Source organism: Gymnoscopelus braueri, assembly GCF_963280865.1.
Source record: "Gymnoscopelus braueri genome assembly, chromosome: 3".
NCBI lineage: Eukaryota > Metazoa > Chordata > Actinopteri > Myctophiformes > Myctophidae > Gymnoscopelus > Gymnoscopelus braueri.
The window spans coordinates 9,420,713-9,439,109 of record NC_137612.1 but is presented as its reverse complement, the minus strand read 5'-3'; the positions used below and the strand labels follow the sequence as shown (position 1 = coordinate 9,439,109).

At 40.6% G+C, this 18,397-nt stretch overlaps 1 protein-coding gene across 2 annotated transcripts in view; it reads left to right on the top strand.

Annotated features, from left to right (window-relative positions):
• Positions 1-340: 340 nt before the first annotated feature.
• Positions 341-18,397, top strand: part of camk1b (calcium/calmodulin-dependent protein kinase Ib) — a 78,362-nt gene continuing 60,305 nt past the window's right edge. For both annotated transcript variants that reach the window (XR_013932968.1, XM_080425213.1), the window contains exons 1-2: positions 341-429; positions 11,780-11,899. Coding sequence is in view for 1 of the 2 variants with exons in the window: in XM_080425213.1 (XP_080281339.1) it covers positions 11,814-11,899 (86 nt within the window). In the remaining variant the exon portion in view is untranslated. The remainder of the gene's footprint in view (positions 430-11,779; positions 11,900-18,397) is intronic.

Here is an 18,397-nt window from a genome sequence, read left to right as displayed (position 1 = left end):
CTCCAGTAAAGTAAAAAAAAAATACCTCACAAATGTAAATAAGTACAGTACTTGAGTACATGTATTTAGTTACTTTACACCACTGATAGATATATACTGTATGTCTACAGTCTACTCTATCTATGACAAGACGCACCTGCTTCATGCTCAGCCCCAAAGGGGGAGGAGCAGCCGGGCGAACAACTTTTACCTGTGCCACAGTAGACAGCCCTCTAATTGGCTGCTGCAGCTGTCATTCTGCTCTGAAGCCACCGCCCCCCACCCCCCTGCCTGTACAGTGACGTCAGCAGGGGGCGTGTTGGGCTGGTGCTGGCTGGTGAGTCAATACAAGTAACAGCAGCCTGGCTCTCATTCTGAACGAGTTGGAAACACACGCACACAGAAGCAGAGAGAGACGCTCCTTCGACCTTTGAAACAGACACATTGCAGGTAATAGCGGCTGTTATTTTTGTTATTATGGACTTATGAACTTGAATGTTGAATTGTTTTCTATACTAACTACTGTGTTATGCGAGGTAAAATCACGTTGGGAGGGACCGATACAATGCATCTGGAGCGCTCCTCCTCCCCTGTCTGTGCTCCCCATGCATTCTGCTGCTCTCTGACAGCTGACCCCCTTATCATCTCTACTGGCTTGTTATACTGTAAAGCGTTTCTTATCTTTAGATTGCGTTGCTATGGGAGCAGCTTTGGGTTCAAGTTTTATTTCTCTAGCAGCTACCTACCAGTATAGCTATTGTTCTATTCACAAACACTGCAATTGGAAATAAACTTATTTATTGTTTGGGCTCATTTAAGAATGATGGTGAGCTCAGCTTGTTCACACTTTGCACAGAGAGAGTGCAAAGTGTGAACTGTGGTCTGATTGATGTAATGTGCAAGAGACTGGATACATAGTTGCATTCTGAATGATACACTTTAGATGTACACTAGACGTCCCAGTGTTTCAGTTATGTGTGAAGTCAACCTACAAATGACAGAAATACAAAGAAACAGCATTGGTCCAATCTTCACAGAAAGACCATTCTCTGTTTTATGGGACTTATCACATGGAGACTGAGGCTGTGTGGGAAATTGCTTGATGTTTATGGCCTTGGATCAAGACTATCTATCATAGATGTATTTTATCGAGTCTGACTTTTACTTTCGTATCTATTGTGCAAATGTAAAAATCGATCAAATAGGCTACATCTATGATAGTGTTGATCCAAGGCTACTTGATGTTATGTATGTGTATCATTAATCATTTCATATTTCATAGTTCAAACACCACTGGGTGTTTGGGGATTTCTCTTGATACTTTCCCTGATTCCACTGTGTGTGTGTGTGTGTGTGTGTGTGTGTGTGTGTGTGTGTGTGTGTGTGTGTGTGTGTGTGTGTGTGTGTGTGTGTGTGTGTGTGTGTGTGTGTGTGTGTGTGTGTGTGTGTGTGTGTGTGTGTGTGTGTGTGTGCTTATCACTCTCTCCCTCTCTTTATCCCCCCATCTCTCTATCTCTCTCTACCCTCTCCCTCCCACCCTCTCCCTCCCTCTCTATCCCTACCCTCTCACTCACTCTCGCCCTCCCTCCAGTACTTGCACATATACACACTCACACACACACACACACACACACACACACACACACACACACACACACACACACACACACACACACACACACACACACACACACACACACACACACACACACACACACACACACACACACACACACACACACACACACACACACACACAGCTACTATACCTACATTGACCCCCCCTCCATCTCTCACCCACCAGTTTAATCAATTAATTAATAAGCTAATTATTTTGAAGGGAGTCACTGACACCGCTGTCCCAGTGGAACACAGTCTGCCACCTGCATGGCTGTGCTGTATAGAATTTGATAGTGACAACAAGGACATTCCAGACAGGCACCAGTGACATCGAAGTGCTCCACGGCTGTCGAGGGACCTCTAACGCTAGTGTTTGTTTCCTGATGGTTGTCAGCGATAGACCGTAACCAGTGGCAAATAGAGAACCAATGTTGCAATTACCCCACACATGCTTATTCCGGTTCCTATTGTATGTAGGTTCCTCATGGTGTAGCAAATGTAAAACCATCACAGACAAATGGTTGGTTGTTAAAGGGGACACTTCTTGGGTCATTTTTTAATGTCTACTAGGGCTTTTGTTATGCCCCCCCCCTGCCCCCCCCAGACAGTTTTTAAGTTGCTTGATTCAATATTTAGATATTTGATATTCATTTTTATCAGAAATGCCCCTTCCTATATAAAGCCATTGCAATGCTTGGTTCTGGTGACTGATATTGTTCTTCTAATGCGTGAGTATTTGACCACTGGACAGGACAGGAGATAACCCTGTAAATGGCTTTTATAATGGATTCTTGTTTGTGAAGTGTTTAGTAAGTCAATGAATAATGATAATTATTATTATTCATATTATGTCATTAATAATTAATAGTTACAAATTATCATTAATGAATCAGCTCATCTCTGCTGAAAATGAGATTCATCTGACAGTGGGGCACTGGGGCAGCAGTATGTTCACTGTTCACTGACAATAACCCTTTGTGATATTTTTTTTACTATACACATCGCCCCTGACAATAAACCACAAGCTCTACCACCCAGGAAGTGTGTGTGTGTGTGTGTGTGTGTGTGTGTGTGTGTGTGTGTGTGTGTGTGTGTGTGTGTGTGTGTGTGTGTGTGTGTGTGTGTGTGTGTGTGTGTGTGTGTGTGTGTGTGTGTGTGTGTGTGTGTGTGTGTGTGTGTGTGTGTGTGTGTGTGTGCGTGCGTGCGTGCGTGCGTGCCTGTGTTCCTGCATATGAGTATGTTTGTGCTTGGGGTTTAATCTATCTAAAAGCAGTGGTCTTAACCCCAGGCCACACCAATGATTCGCAACACAACAAGTTACAACTGCAACCGTCACTTGCAACCACTTGCAACAGAATCCCCAAACTGCACCGACCTGCAATTCAATGCAGGCCGCCGCTGCAACTGGTTGCAAGTTGCAACTGGTTGCAAGTTGCAACTGGTTGCATTGAAAATCATTGGTGTGTGGACTGGACTTTACACATGCATGCCATGCACACATTTCATTTTCAGAGTCTTCATCTAATATGTCATGCAGCCATCTCACTTACAGTGTTTGTGTGTATTGTGTGTGCATTTCTTCTATCCACTGCTCTTCACAGGAATGGGAAACCAGTGAGTACACAGCAATTCTCTCCATGAATATGACCTTTTTCCCGTTTTAGTTTTTGTTTAGTTTTTTTTACCGAGGGTTTATAATATGAATGCTGCATGTTTAGTAGAACGTAGGGCTGGGCGATGACTTCAAATTAACTTCGCACACGTAGAGAAAGTGAAAATAGCAGATCTGCAAGCTCAGCTATCTTCACTATTTTTGTACGCCGTCATCGTACAACAAAATATAATACAGGGTTAAGTGCTGAATCAGACAATTCGATTTAGTCGTTTATTTTTTCCGTGTCGATTGACTCGATTCGTTAAAAAAAAAAAACCTTCCTTCTCGATTCCCGAACATTAATTTGGTTATTGGTTCTAAATATCGGTTTCGAATTTTTCGGTTAATTGCCCAGCCCTAGTAGAACGTAGGGAATGGGATTCTGTTGGGTTAGTTCTTGTGCCTCTCCCTGTTACACCTGAAGACTCAACCCTCATCGCCTCCAGGTTATTTGAGCGACGGAAAAAGCCTGATCTGTGCCTCTGCTTTTTTATTCTTCTATTTTCTTTTTTTCGACAAAAATAAAACGCATTTTCAAATGCAATGCTATTTTTGTCGAGCAACATACATCAGGCTTAACTTGTATTATTAGACACAAGTTATTTCATCAAATGAACGGAGGCTTCTATGGGTCCTGTAAATGTTTGTACTACCTGCATGCATGAATCTCTCCTGTCTCCTTATCACTATGTATGTATGTCTCTATGTATGTGCTCCTATATGTACATGGTCTCGTGTAAGTCTTTACTTTGCTCTCAATTGATCTTTTACTTTCTTAACTCTTGGTCAATAGTCAGAGGTCACAACGTCACATGTTGAATGTGTTGTTTGACATGTGATATCAGGTGGCAATTTATCCAAATGATTGTGATTTGAATTGAAGAGCAAATGTGTCGAAGGCTTTTGAATCGTGTTCGTTCATATGTTTTGTGTAAAATTTGGTATTTTAATATATAGCCATTTAAATCAATGCAGCTCTGAGCTTATTACTGTCAGGTGTTGATGGATTTATAGTTTGATGTCTTTAGTTCAGAGTTAGAGCGGATGTAAATAAGGGGAGATATCTCAAATAGAATGTGTCAAAGGTTTGTTCACTCTTACAGTAGTTTAAATCTTTTGTCCCCAAACTTGCTGGTCTTGTTGCACTGACCTGTCTACAGTCAATTGTGTCCAGTCCAAACCCTCTATTACAAGGCATATTATCTGGGTCAAAGCCCTTTCAAGCTCCGTTCTTGCATTGGAAATGACTTTGTGAATCAGATTTTCCAGGACTTGTTCAAGTTGGAACAATTTCAGCAATTTGCCCACAGTCACAACATTTGGAAGGCCTAGGGCTAGTAGTCTATAGGAAGAATCTGAATCCGAATTATTTGTCTTGCCAGATATGTTTTCACATAGGAGGAATTTGTCTTGGTGAGGTTGGTGAATTGCACGTAAAGAATTAGTATAAAAAAAGCAAGAATAAATCATGACAATGTTCTGTTTATTTTTATTTTTATTTTCTTCTTTCAGATGTGTTTACTGGTATGTAATATTTAGTGGATTATTGTATAAAAATCATGCCTAGAAATGGATTCTAAATGTCTAGACCAAGAGAGTTATTTAAAGTTTTAAAAGAGTTAAATTTAAAGAGTACTTTGGAATAGTGTTAACCACTAAAGCCCTGTCATCATAGAATGAATAATAGCAAAAATAGCCAATCTACAAGCTCACAACCCTAAAACATGGACCCCAGGTTGAAAGTGGTTAAATAGGTGCTGTAAGTGATGTTGTTAAAATAAGTGTTAAATGGCTCCATACTCCCATAGTAACCATTGCTATAGATGGAGTGTTTGCTCAGTTACAGGGTTATCCCTGTCTATCCAGCTCTTTAGTAAACAGAAAATGCGTTTTCAGGACAGGATACCGATTTCATCCAAACATGAAGGATAGAGAACGCATACAGGATAGGCTGTGAAACAAATGTGTGAAGCAAGCCTCTTCCATCTGGCGGAGTCAGGTTAACAGGAAACAGGCTGAACAAGTGAAATTGGAAGTGATGGAACAAAAGAGGATAAAAAAGAAGAGCAGACAAAATTGGAACAAATTGAAGCTAATAAATGGTCTTTCTGGGGTTCTGTGTCCTGATTGGATGAAATGTATAGCCTACCTGAAAATGTATTTTCTGTTTGCTAAAGATCTGGAGAGATATTTAATAATAATAACATATTTGTATTTATTATTATTATTATTATTATTATTATTATTATTATTATTATTTTATTTTATTCAAATAATAATCTGTACAATAAAATATCACTTACGCCACCTTTAAATACATGTTACATTTGCCAGTATAGGAGCTATCAGGCAACTTCAGAATCAGTTTTATTTGTCACATCACAGGTTTACAGGTGTAAAGCAGAAGATGGCGTATGTGAAAGCTAGGGGTGTGTGTGGGAAAAAAAATATTCGAATACGAATAGTGATTCTCATGTTGGACGATTCAGAATCGATTCTGATTTTCCAAAAATCAATTTATTTATGTTTTCATAATTATTTTTTTTTAAATAATTTTTTGAGAAGTGGCAAGTTCTGTGTTGAATCGGAAAACGAAACTTTTTTTAATAGAGAATCTTTTTGAATCGAAGAAAAAAAAACGTTTTTAAATAAATAAAAAAAACATTTTTGAATCGAGAATCGTTTGTTTTGAAAAAAATTGGGAAAAGTCTGAATCGTGACCCCAAGAATCGGAATCGAATCGTGAGATAGCAGACGATTCACAGCCCTAGTGAAAGCAGGTATACAGTATATACACAATATTTAGAACATATCATGTACACGCCTGCATCATATGCAGGCGTGTACATGTTCCTTTAGAAACATTTGCATCATATACAGGAGGTCAGGACAGGTGTATGCGTAACGAACGTTGATGCCACAAAGCTGGGTCAAAAAAGTAGTAGCAGGTACAGTGTTTCTTAACCCATTAAGAGCGGGAAAGCATCTGTGTCATTTTTTATTTCTTTGGTTCTTCAAAAATATGAATAATATATATATATATATATATAATTTTTTTAAATAGTGGATATTTTTTTAATATACTTTGAATATATATATTTTTCAAGCGAACATTTGTAACTCAAATCTTTGCTTCTCGGAGCGTCCCTGGAACAAAATATTTTGAGATGGGGGTCCGCGGCCAAATGCATATCATTTTGGGGGTCCTTGACATGAAAAAGAAAAAGAGAACCTCTGATATAGCAACATCGTTTAAAATAAAAAAAACTGCTAGGATTTAGAAGATTTGCACACATTTTCACGATAAAAAAAAAAGCTGATCTACAAGCTCATACAGGCACCGAGTGCCACGCTATGAGCTTCTATATCTGCTGTTTTTGAATAGCCAAAGAAATCTAAAATGACACAGATGCTTTCCCGGTCTTAATGGATTAAGGTGCTGTTTCAAAGACCAGTTTGTGTAGCATGGAAAGGTACTGTAAAACAACAACAACAAAAAAAACACATATTTCACATGAATAGGCCGAAAGACAAAGATATTGATGATTTCCTTTAGTCACTGAGGAGCTCTTTCACAAATGAGAGACTTCCTCTCACCACTTCCCCTAAAGCACATCGCTTTGCATGCCGGTTTGCCACTTAGATCACTGTTCATTTTTATTTAAATAGCTTTCACAGGCAGGCAGAACTTCTGTGGAGGAAGTAAATGCTGTAAAATAGACCTCAGAAAATAATGATAAGCAAACTGGAAGATCCAGTCTTCTTGTTCATGATAAAAACTGTTGACTCAATAGGACATTAAGCCCAACTTTATTGTCATAACAGGATCCAACCTAACTTGGACCCGAATACACAAAGGATTAGTTCAGTGAAGATATTCTGTTGTTATAGATAGACAGACGTACAGGGAGGTGTTTGCATGAGATCTATCAGGCAAATCAGGGGATTAACACAGTAGCCTATATGGAACAATATGTAATGAATGCCGCTCCTATTGTGCATTGGTTCTCAAAGTGGGGTCCGGGGGACCCCCAGGGGTACTTGAGGAGGTTCCAAGGGAGTCCCCAGCGATATTAGTTAATATAGCATCACAATCACAATCATTTGAACCACTTGAAGTACCTTTTTATACATTGGCTATTCAAAAATAGCAGATCTACAAGCTCATAGCGCGGCACGAAGTGACGTGCTATGAGCTTGTAGATCTGCTATTTTCAAAAATCTTAAAAGTTAGTGAAAGTATTTGAAAAGAAATTCAGATGGGAGTCCGCGGCCCAATATATGTCAATTTTGGCCTTGACGTTTGAGAACCACTGCTATATAATAGTGGTCAAAACCATAACATAAATAACTATAAATAACTATATTCATATCATAGTGTGTGTTCTAGGGGTGTTATTTGAACTAATCGATTTTATAGATTATAAAAAATTATAGACTATCGATAATTTAATAAAATAATCCATTAATAATCGATCCCTACTTTGGGCATGTCATCATATCTAGGCTAAAAGTTAGAGAGAAAAAAGTTTAAATTGTGAAAATAGCCGATCTACTGTATAAGCGATGCAACGGGTTGTGAGCTCAAACAGTAGATCGTGAGATTGTAGATCTGCTACTCGCTTAGATCTGCTACTGTAGATCAACTATACAGAACAACAATATACTGTTGTTCTGTTTTTGACGGCGCTTCTCGCTTTATTTTTCTTGCCTCGTATTGCTGTATACGACAGTACTTTCTTTCCTTACTCTTTTGGGGGGTTCAAATATGATTATTTTAGGGCGGTGGTTCTCAAAGTGGGGTCCGGGGACCCCAAGGGGTCCTTGGCCCGGGGCAGGGGTACCAGGAAGTCCCCAGCCAAATTAGTTAATAAAGCGTCACAATCATATTAACCCCTTTATCCATATTATATACTTTGGTTATTCAAAAATAGCAGATCTACAAGCTCATAGCACGGAGTGCCACGGTATTAGCTTGTAGATCTGCTATTTTTGAACAATCTTGAAAATGTGTGCAAATCTTTGAATATATATATTTTTAACCCATTGAGACCTGAAGCCGATTCTACATGTCTCCTAAATCCCAACAGTTTTCTGAAAAACGTATGTTTCTATATCAGTGGTGCTCAATATTTTTCATGTCAAGGACCCCCAAAATGATATGTGTTTGGCCGTGGACCCCCATCAAAATATTTTGTTCCAGGGACCCCCAGAAGCAAAGATTTTAGTTAAAAATGTTCGCTTTGAAAATATATATATTCAAAGATTTGCACACATTTTCACGAATTTTCAAAAATAGCAGATCTACAAGCTCGTAGCGCGGCACTCGGTGCCGCGCTATGAGCTTGTAGATCTGCTATTTTTGAATAGCCCAAAGTGTAAAATAATGCTTTTTAGCTCAAATCAAAAAATGACACAGTTCCAGGTCTTAATGGGTTAAAGCAAACATTTGTAACTCAAATCTTTGATTCTGGGGGGTCCCTGGAACAACATATTTTGAGATGGGGGTCCACGGCCAAATGCATATCATTCTGGGGGTCCTTGACATGAAACGGTTTGAGAACCACTGTTTTCGGGTGTCGCGGCCTGAAAAGGTTGAGAACCACTGGCCTATTACCGTACAATATTAGCTGCTCCCTCCCTATACACTGTATATACGCTTCCTCTGTGTGTTTCAGTGCAGAGGAGAAACACAATTACTCATGATGCTGGAGCCATGCTATCAAAGTGACTGAAATAAACTCCCACCTCTAGCTGTGCCACCTGCCTCTAGACACCAGTGCAATGCCTGCCTCTCATCATATACCATACAGCAGCTCCTGTGGGTTTCTATGACGACACATAGACGGCGCCAACTTCAGGCCTCAGTAGAGGCAGCAAGAGGGCTATGCCACTTAGAGAGAGAGAGAGAGAGAGAGAGAGCGAGAGAGAGAGACCTATCTGTGCTTAACCCTTTAAGACCGGGGGACGCATCTGTGTAACCACTTTATCCATATTTTATACTTTTGGCTATTAAAAAATAGCAGATCTACAAGCTCATAGCGCGGCACCGAGTGCCGCGCTATGAGCTTGTAGATCTGCTATTTTTTTTAAAAATCGTGTTTTTTTTTTTGCAAATCTTTGAATATATATCTATAAAGCAATTGTTTTTTACTCAAATCTTTGCTTCTGGGGGTCCCTGGATTTTTTTTTTTTTTAGATGGGGGTCCGCAGCCAAATACATATCTTTGTGGGGCTCCTTGACACTGACATTAATATTATAGCAACATAAGTGTTTCAGAAAACTGTTTTAAACTGATTTAGAAGACATTTGTAGAATCCCCAGAAGCAATAACATTTTAGCTAGAAATGCTCGCTTTAAATATATATATATTCAAAGATTTGCACAACATTTTTCACTATTTTTCAAAAATAGCAGATCTACAAGCTCATAGTGCGGCACTCGGTGCCGCGCTATGAGCTTGTATATCTGCTATTTTTGAATAGCCCAACGAAATCTAAAAATGACACACAGATGCGTTCTCAGGTCTTAAAGAGTTAAGAAATGGTTACAAATGTTCGCTTTAAAAAAATATATATTCCAAGATTTGCATATTCCATTAGATTTTTTGGAGAGAGATAGAGCGAGAGAACGCATGTACACAACAACATTGGCCGATTGTAGTCACTGACCGTAATAGGAAGAGACACTAACATGAATATTCATTAATATTCATACATTTCTATTCAGATATGGATGGACAACTCTGCTACGCCTCCCCTTTTGATTCCACTACACAGTTCAACTTACTGTGTATGACTGTTAAATATTTGTTATCTGTATTTTCTTTTTAAAGGACAGAAATTGAGAATGTTGCCATATAAAGTGCACTGTCCATTGATTATCACTTTTGATGCCTATCAATTGTGCTTTAGGCTTAGGCAGGTTTTACATAATGATGATGATATGGAGTTCTGCCTGTCCCCTGTTCCTCCTCGCAGAGCCAGTGTGTGTGTGTGTGTGTGTGTGTGTGTGTGTGTCCCCTGAGGACACAACAACAACAACACGTTGACTCATGTCAAGGAATGTGAACTGTTGTCAGACAAAAGTGACACGGAAATAGCTGCCGAGTTGACATATTTTCATGTCTGGGCTTTAAGCGGTCAGATCTACTAACTAGATCATCAGCACTGTAGTCTCATAAGAGTTGGAGCAGCAGCACTCCTTTTTTTTGGGCAATCTATAATTCTGCCTTAATTTTGTGCAACTAATTATGTGACAGTGCCATTAATGCTTTAATTTTTTTTTGTTTACCTTGTTTATGAAGGCCCTTGTGCTGAGGAGAAATTAAAATGTGTGTGTGTGTGTGTGTGTGTGTGTGTGTGTGTGTGTGTGTGTGTGTGTGTGTGTGTGTGTGTGTGTGTGTGTGTGTGTGTGTGTGTGTGTGTGTGTGTGTGTGTGTGTGTGTGTGTGTGTGTGTGTGTGTGTGTGTGTGTGTGTGTGTGTGTGTGTGTGTGTGTGTGTGTGTGTGGTCGTGAAGGTGCAATTAAATAAGAGAGCAGGTATGTCTGCATTCATTTGTCACCTGAGAACCAGTCTAGTACAAAGTCGCGCTTAGTTGTGTGGTATATTTAAGAGTTCTCAACGGGCCTCAAAATTAAGGCCCGGCCCTTACTGGGCCGGCCCGAGGCTCGGCCCGGCCCGAACAATTACCATACTTTTAGGCCAGAAAACCCGAAAAGGTGTCATTATATGTGCTTATTGTCCTCAAAGTCACTCATCCAACAAGCTTTTAACTCTAGTACAGGTAAGTTCAATGAAATTGCACAACAACAGTTAAAAAACAAATTTGTTTTCATGAACTTCTGGCTTAATGGTCAATGTTTCAGGTTGTTCCTTTTTTTTTTTTCCTATTCCCATACTGTACGTCAGTGCTTCTCAAACCTTTTCATGTCAAGGACCCCCACATTGACACTTATTGGCCCGCGGACCCCCATGTGAAAATATGTGCCAAGGACCCCCATAAGAGAAGATTCTTAGCAGTGATTTTCAACCTTTTTAATTTCAAGGACCCCCAGTTTGACATGCATTAGGCTACGGACCCCCATTTAATGGCATTTCTATCTCTGGGACCCCAATTTATATTGTAAAATCAATGTTAATGTAACTCTGAGAGTGTACAAATGGAACCAAATGGACCATTTGGTTCCATTTGTACACTCTCAGAGTTACAGACCCATAAGGGTCAATTTGGTTCCTATTATCATTTAGCTGGGGACCCCCTGGAACTCCCTCAAGGACCCCTGGGGGTCCCCGGACCAATGCTGTACGTTGTATGGACTGAATTGTGATATGTGTCGTGATGTAGTTTGACACACAAAGGTATTTATTTCCTTTCTAACATTCCTAGACTGTATAGAAGAGAGCTTATCAAAATCTCACCTCTCTCTTGCCAAAGGGTTGTCAAGTGCGTTTCTTTTAAAACCCATAGGTGTTAATGAGCTGCCTCCTTCTCTTCTCCTTTTCCTTTCTTTCTCCTCCTCCAGTATTGTAGCCGACCGTCATCACAGAAAGAAGAAGATGCCACTGGGTGACGAATGCCACGACTGGAAAAAGAAGACCTCAGATGTAAAGGAGAACTATGACTTCAAAGAGACCCTGGGAACGTAAGTGTGTCACGACTCTGCTGCTGCCAGCGGCAAAGACTTTGTTTTACAGTATACAGCTGTCTGTGTGGGATGATGATGATGATGATGATGATGAGGAGCTGCTTCAGGCTCTGGAAGATGTCTCCACGGTCTGGATCGGAGCCCAACCGATGACAAAATAATGTTGGGCTCTGATGCTGATCCTAATTTTTTTTTTTGGAGAGTCCTATATGGAGAGTCACGATTACAAATTTAAGTTGACAATTAATTGTGGTAGGCTCCATCTCCGGAATCGAACCCTGATTCCCCGCTACCCGTGTTCACCAAGATAAGCACGTAGCGTACCATCGAAAGTTGATAGGGCAGACACGCGATTAACGATTTAATTGTGTGTTTGGCATTGAACATTGGAACATATGAATACAACTTAGAATTTTTGTTAGTTTTTTAGGCTTCATAATCACAACTTGCAAAGGGCACATATGACAAATAACTTCATAAGAAATTGTAGATCTGCTAAAAAACTTTTGAGAATGTTCACCTATAATGTCAACCCAAAAATAGGTATGGCAGTTTGAAATTGCTTAAAATATCAAGACACATCTGCTGCATAATTGCAGATTCCACTGTCGTCCAAAAAGTCAAATAATGGCTGATATATATATATATATCGGGCCAGGCCGGGGCTCTGCCTGGCAAAGACAGCTGTGTGGGATGACGAGCTTTCACGCTCTGGAAACTGTTTCCACGGTCGGTGTGGCTACGGTGCAGGTTGATGCATCTAATGACTATACCGCTCATCTGTTCAGCTCAGCTGCACAAAGCACAGAGACGCTCGCTCCTCGGATGTCTTTCTTTTGATTTGCATGGGTCGTCAATGTTTGTTATTGCCATGCCATTGCTCTTTGTTTACTGTTCTTAATTGACTGCTGGGGCTGCTGTTATGAGAAAGATGTTTGGTAAGGGGGAGGAGGCTCTTGGATGAAATGTGTAGGCTCAGATGAGGAGCCAGTTTCGGTTGGCCATTTGCCCGTGCGTGCGAGGTTGTTATTAATGCTGTACTGCTGGCACATGAGGAAAAGATGCTCCCAACCGCCTTGTTTTGTTGACATGATGCCACACAGTACTGACAGCACACTGTCTGTGTACCGGCTGGGGTGGGTTTTTCATTAGGTCAACAGCTTGGCATTTAGTATGGTGCAACAACAACAAGACATGGTAACTAAGTGGATATTTGTGTATGTGTGTGTGACGTGTGTGTGTGTGTGCGTGCGTGTGTGTGTGTACATCATGCGTGCTCGTGCGGCCACGATGATTTCTAAACCGCAGCCGTTATAAACACCCACGAGTGTAAATTTAACTCTGATAGTGTGAAAATGGAACCAAATAGACCCCGTAAAGGACCCAAGAAAAATGGAACACATTTCAGAATAAAGAAGCAAGACAAAAGGCAGAGAGAGAATTGTTTGATGATCACAGCTGGAATCAAAAGTATCTAGGTTGTTGCATAATGCATTTCAAAGCAAGACAAAAGGGATATTTCTCAGCGCTCAAATGTGAATTGTACATGGCAGATGACTTGTGCATTGCGTGCACATTCCAAACAGCTAATTTCAGCTTATTATTTGAAATAAATCCCTCTCGACGAAGAACTCAAAGCAAAAGCCCAATCTGGAAAAAACACATAAAGGTTGCCTTGCCTTTGCAGGAAATACACATACAGTACAGTTGAGCTTGATTTGCACTTTGTTGTACGACAGTGTTGCATGGGCAAGAATAGCGTTGTGAGTGTTGTGAGCTTGTAGATCTGCTATTTTCAGTGACAAATGTACCCTTGTGGATTACAGGGATGTTTCTCAGTGCCGCAGTTTTTTGTTTCCATTTTTTTGGTGCCTGCTTTAGTATGTGGATGTGTGATTTGACCTCTGACCCAGGAAACGGTTCAGTGAGAGTTCTCTCATGCCATTCTCACTTTGAGGGCTTGGGAGGGGTTGATGGAGGAAGGGGGGCTGCCGGCATACTGTACACATTACAGCCTCTTTTATTGAGATCTGTGCCAAAAATCTGTACTGTATACAGAGAACATAGTGACAATAAGGCTAATGCACTTTATAGCAACAATGGGCTATTTTAACACGGAACCATTGACTGCACCAAAGAACAAAATTCCTCCATTGAATAACACATTAAGTGGCAGGAGGAGTAATGGTTTCTAGAACAGGTTTATTCCTACTTAAGTTACTCCTATATCAACAACTTAGTGTCTGGATCCACGTGACCAGCTTCACAGTGGAGCCACAGACAAGGCCTTTCAACAGAACCTAATACAAACAGCTTAGTCTATACTGTATGTACATATTGATCTATATTGCAATGGTTACCAAACAGTGGGTCGGAATCCATTTTTATGGGTCACGAGTAAATATTGCGTTCTTTGTTTTCCTACATTAAAAAATAATAAAAATCAGCTTGTAGATCCGCTGATTTTGGCCAAGCTATTTGGTGTAGAGGGTAAACAAAAAGGAGGGGGCCAAGTATAGACCCCTGTGGGACACCGGTATAAACAGGTTTGTGTAGGGTTTAATTTGGGTAAGGGGCTCTGCAGTCTTCCCAACATAAGCTAAGCATCATTTGATTGAATGCTGTTTTATTTCATCGTAACATGTAGTGGCGTGCCTTCTGTTTGACTTTTGCGTTCCTTGCTTCTCTCAAGCCTGGCCTGTGTCGCATTATTCAGTTTTATTATTGCACATAGAAGGACCATGAAGAAACGTTATTGTAGCCACGCGGTAGTAGACGTAACACCAGTATGAGAATACTTGCGTATGCCGTTGCATTTTGGATATCTCGGCTGTCAGGCAGAAACCAATTATGTCCAAGATCTTAACTTTTCAGGAAATGGAAAAAAAGAAAACTGCCTCATCAAAGTTGGTATGGTGACTTTATACATTGTCAGATACTTGCATGTGTCAATATATTATCATCACTTTACCTGAATCCAGCTCAAGTGGAGTTAAGAGGTTTTTGACCATTACTGTAGAGATTGTTTTGTCCATCATTGATTAGAATGAAAAGAAATAAACCTGAGTTGGAGTTAGGTGGTTTGACCGTCAGTTTTAGGATCCAATGGAGTTAGGAGGTTTAGTCAGAAGTGCTTAATACTTTTCATTGGTTCAATATTTGTAAAACCCACACACAGACGCAAAGCGTGTTCAATTAATAGCACTGATTTATTAAAGAAAATAAAGAAGTTGAAATACGGAGATAGGAGGTTTGCGCCCGACAGTGACGATATGATGTTGGTTTGTTTGTACACAGTACATCGTTTTGAGTTTTACGTTGAGGTTAGGGTACGTAACCTTTTTTAAAAAAATCTACATCCCTTGATGCAAAGCAGCCAAATATAGGGTGAGTTCACTCAAGCACCAGAGCTAATTCTGTACCATCAAACTGTACCATGCAGCATGTGGCCTACTACTGAGTCTGCATTCTTTTGGTCCTTTATTGTCCCACATTAAAGCTGCACTATGTAACTTTCCTCTTCTACCCCGGATTTCAACCCGGTTTCCTTACGCAAGTGCTGAAATGTTTACCATTGAGCTAATAGAGCCTACCTGCTTGCTCAGGGGATACATTGAATCTTGACCATCAGGTCAAAATTTTGTGTCAGATCCTGTGTCTAGGTGAGACTTGACCTTTGACACTTTGATCTAAATGTCTCAATAGAAGAGCAGGGAGACTAAATACAACCACCCCAAAATGGTATATGTTATATTGTATTAACAATAACATACTCTACCATACAGACTAAATACAAAAGTTACGTAGTGAGGCTTTAAAGTAAACTCCTTGATGATGTGAATTAAAACAAAACCAAAAGAGAGACTGCTCATCTTTATTACGACCGCATTTGATAATTTAAACAACTTGATTAATACTTATTAAAGCCGAAGGTGGCAGTCACTGTTTAATAATTGTATAATCCGCTCTCTTCATTATAGTGCTTACATGCTTTGCACAGCAGTAAAGTGTAACTGCCAGTCCACAGAGAGAGAGAGACTGTTATATGGGGCTAAGCTTTTATGGATCATTATTAATCATTGACATTTGGAGTGTGACAACACACAGGATGTTTATCCAGTGTGTCCTGCTCAAAGCACCTAGTTTAATACACACATCCTTGTTAGTACAGGAATTAAGTTGTGCGAACACGGACGCGGACAGCTTACTCCATGTGATACCTGACCTTGTTTTCGTAAGGGCCAGGTGCCTCGTTTAAACCTTGTCCTAAATGCAGCAGTAACACATTATTCAACAAAGTGGAACACGCTGCATAATATTATGCCACATGAAACTTGAGATTTATGAGCGCTTGCTTTAGTCACTGGCCCTGGTGTGTTTGGTAGTTATAAATCACCCTGAAATAATCCACATGTGAACAAGCTCCTGCCCACCCCCCCCCATCTGCTACACACACACACACACACACACACACACACACACACACACACACACACACACACACACACACACACACACACACACACACACACACACACACACACACACACACACACACACACACACACAGCGTCCTACCTAACATCATTGGAAGAGTGGGGAGACCATCTCATTTATTGTTTAAACATACATACTCTACCATACAGATTGGTTAAAATTGTCATGTGTTGGGTTTTGTGGTTTCTCTCTAGTGGCCAATCTGACCTTTCTTTGTGTGTGCCTTGCATCTACAGTATGTTTGTTCTCCCTTCAGTATCTGCCTCCACCACATCTCCTTGTTCCCCATCACACCTGTGTCTCATTTTTTGAGTGCCATTACCCTGATTGAGTTTGCCTGTGTGTATGTACAGTAAACCCCCGTTTCTCCCTCAGTTCAGTGCTTATAGTCTTAAAGGCCGGTCCACACCAACGCAACTCCTTGCAGCTAAACCGTTTTTGAGACCCTTGCAGCGGTCTCATTGGACTGACCAGTTGCAGGCCGGTGCCATTTGGGGATATAATGGTTGCTTGCAAGTAGTTGTAAGGAGTTGCATTGGTGTGGACTGGCCTTTAAGGCCCAATTCCAATGTCCTCTCTAAACCATCAGGCCCTGAACCCTCACTGACTTAAGTGACGCCAAGGTGACTCCAAATGGTATGGTAAAAGCAGAGCCATATAAGGAGAGTTGCGTTACTTCCGTTCTCTTCATCGAGCCAGTCTTCTACAGAGCCTTCTATTCGGCGAATAGTGACAAAGCCCTGAACCGGAAGTTTATGGAACGCACTGGAGTCTATGAGCGTTTGTCACTCTTTTGAGTTTACATGAACCACGTGACCGGCACTGTTTTCTGCCCCCGAGGCTCTCTAATACAAGGCATTTTAAAAGGAATGGGACAGAACTTTGAAGATGAATACGATCATTCGGGACACTTTTACTGTACTTATTTCTCTTACCAATCATTGCTTTAAAGGCTGTGGTTGTTGATTATTATTATTTGTATTGCGTTTCCATTTTCTTTATATATTTCATTTTTACTAAATATATCTCCTCCATTTCGTCTCCCTTTGAGAACGGTGAGAAAGCACTACTAACCGCGATGCATGATTAATTTGCATACTAAATTATTGACGTTTGGAGGATCCTACTGGTAACGCAATCGATGACCTGTGGGTAATACCCTTACTAACTTACGGAAAGCAGTCTGACATAACCATTTGAAATGGGACAGCCCTCAAGCCTTCGCGGACTTCACGTGAAACGCGTGATTTTAAGTCAGTGAGTCTGTAAGGGGGGGGGGGGGACATTGGAACTGGAACACACTCAGTGTTTGGCTCCAGCAGCTATTCTTGTGCCTTTCATTTTGTGATTTTTGGACTTGTGCCTTTTTGTTCTTAAGGTGGCTCTTTGTTTTGGGGGTTTTCTTGCGTTGGAGTTTTGCCTTTTCCGGATCTTTTGAATGTTTCCAATAACCCTTCCGGAATTTTAGTGACTGTTTGTCTTTAGTTAAATACTGAACTTCTGGGTGTATCTATTTTTGTGATCAAAGACTGACAATTTTTGTTGCTGGAAAATAAACTTTATTTGACCCACGCAGTCTCTGCACTTGAGTTGTCACCTAGAGTCAGTACACTTGAGGGTTATTTTTATTTTTATTTTTTCTTAGCCTGACTGTGCTGAGGCCATTCCCCCCCCCCCAGACCTTGACATAAAGACTGAGCCATGGATAACTCAGCAACAGCTTCTGGCTGCACCACCATACTATTAGGGTTAGGATTCGAAACCGGAAGAACCGGATCCAACATTGAGGAACCGGAATCGGTTCCATTTCATTTGGGTCAAATGCAGCCAGGCGTTCTCAAACTTTTTAATTTCAAGGACCATCATAGCTCTGAGAGTCTCAATATTATCTTAATATGTAAACTATCTGCAGTGAAATAAATAAATGATGGTATTTACAATCTGATCCATGCTCAGCCCTGCACCAATCAAAGTTACTGGATTGGTTTAAAGATGGGG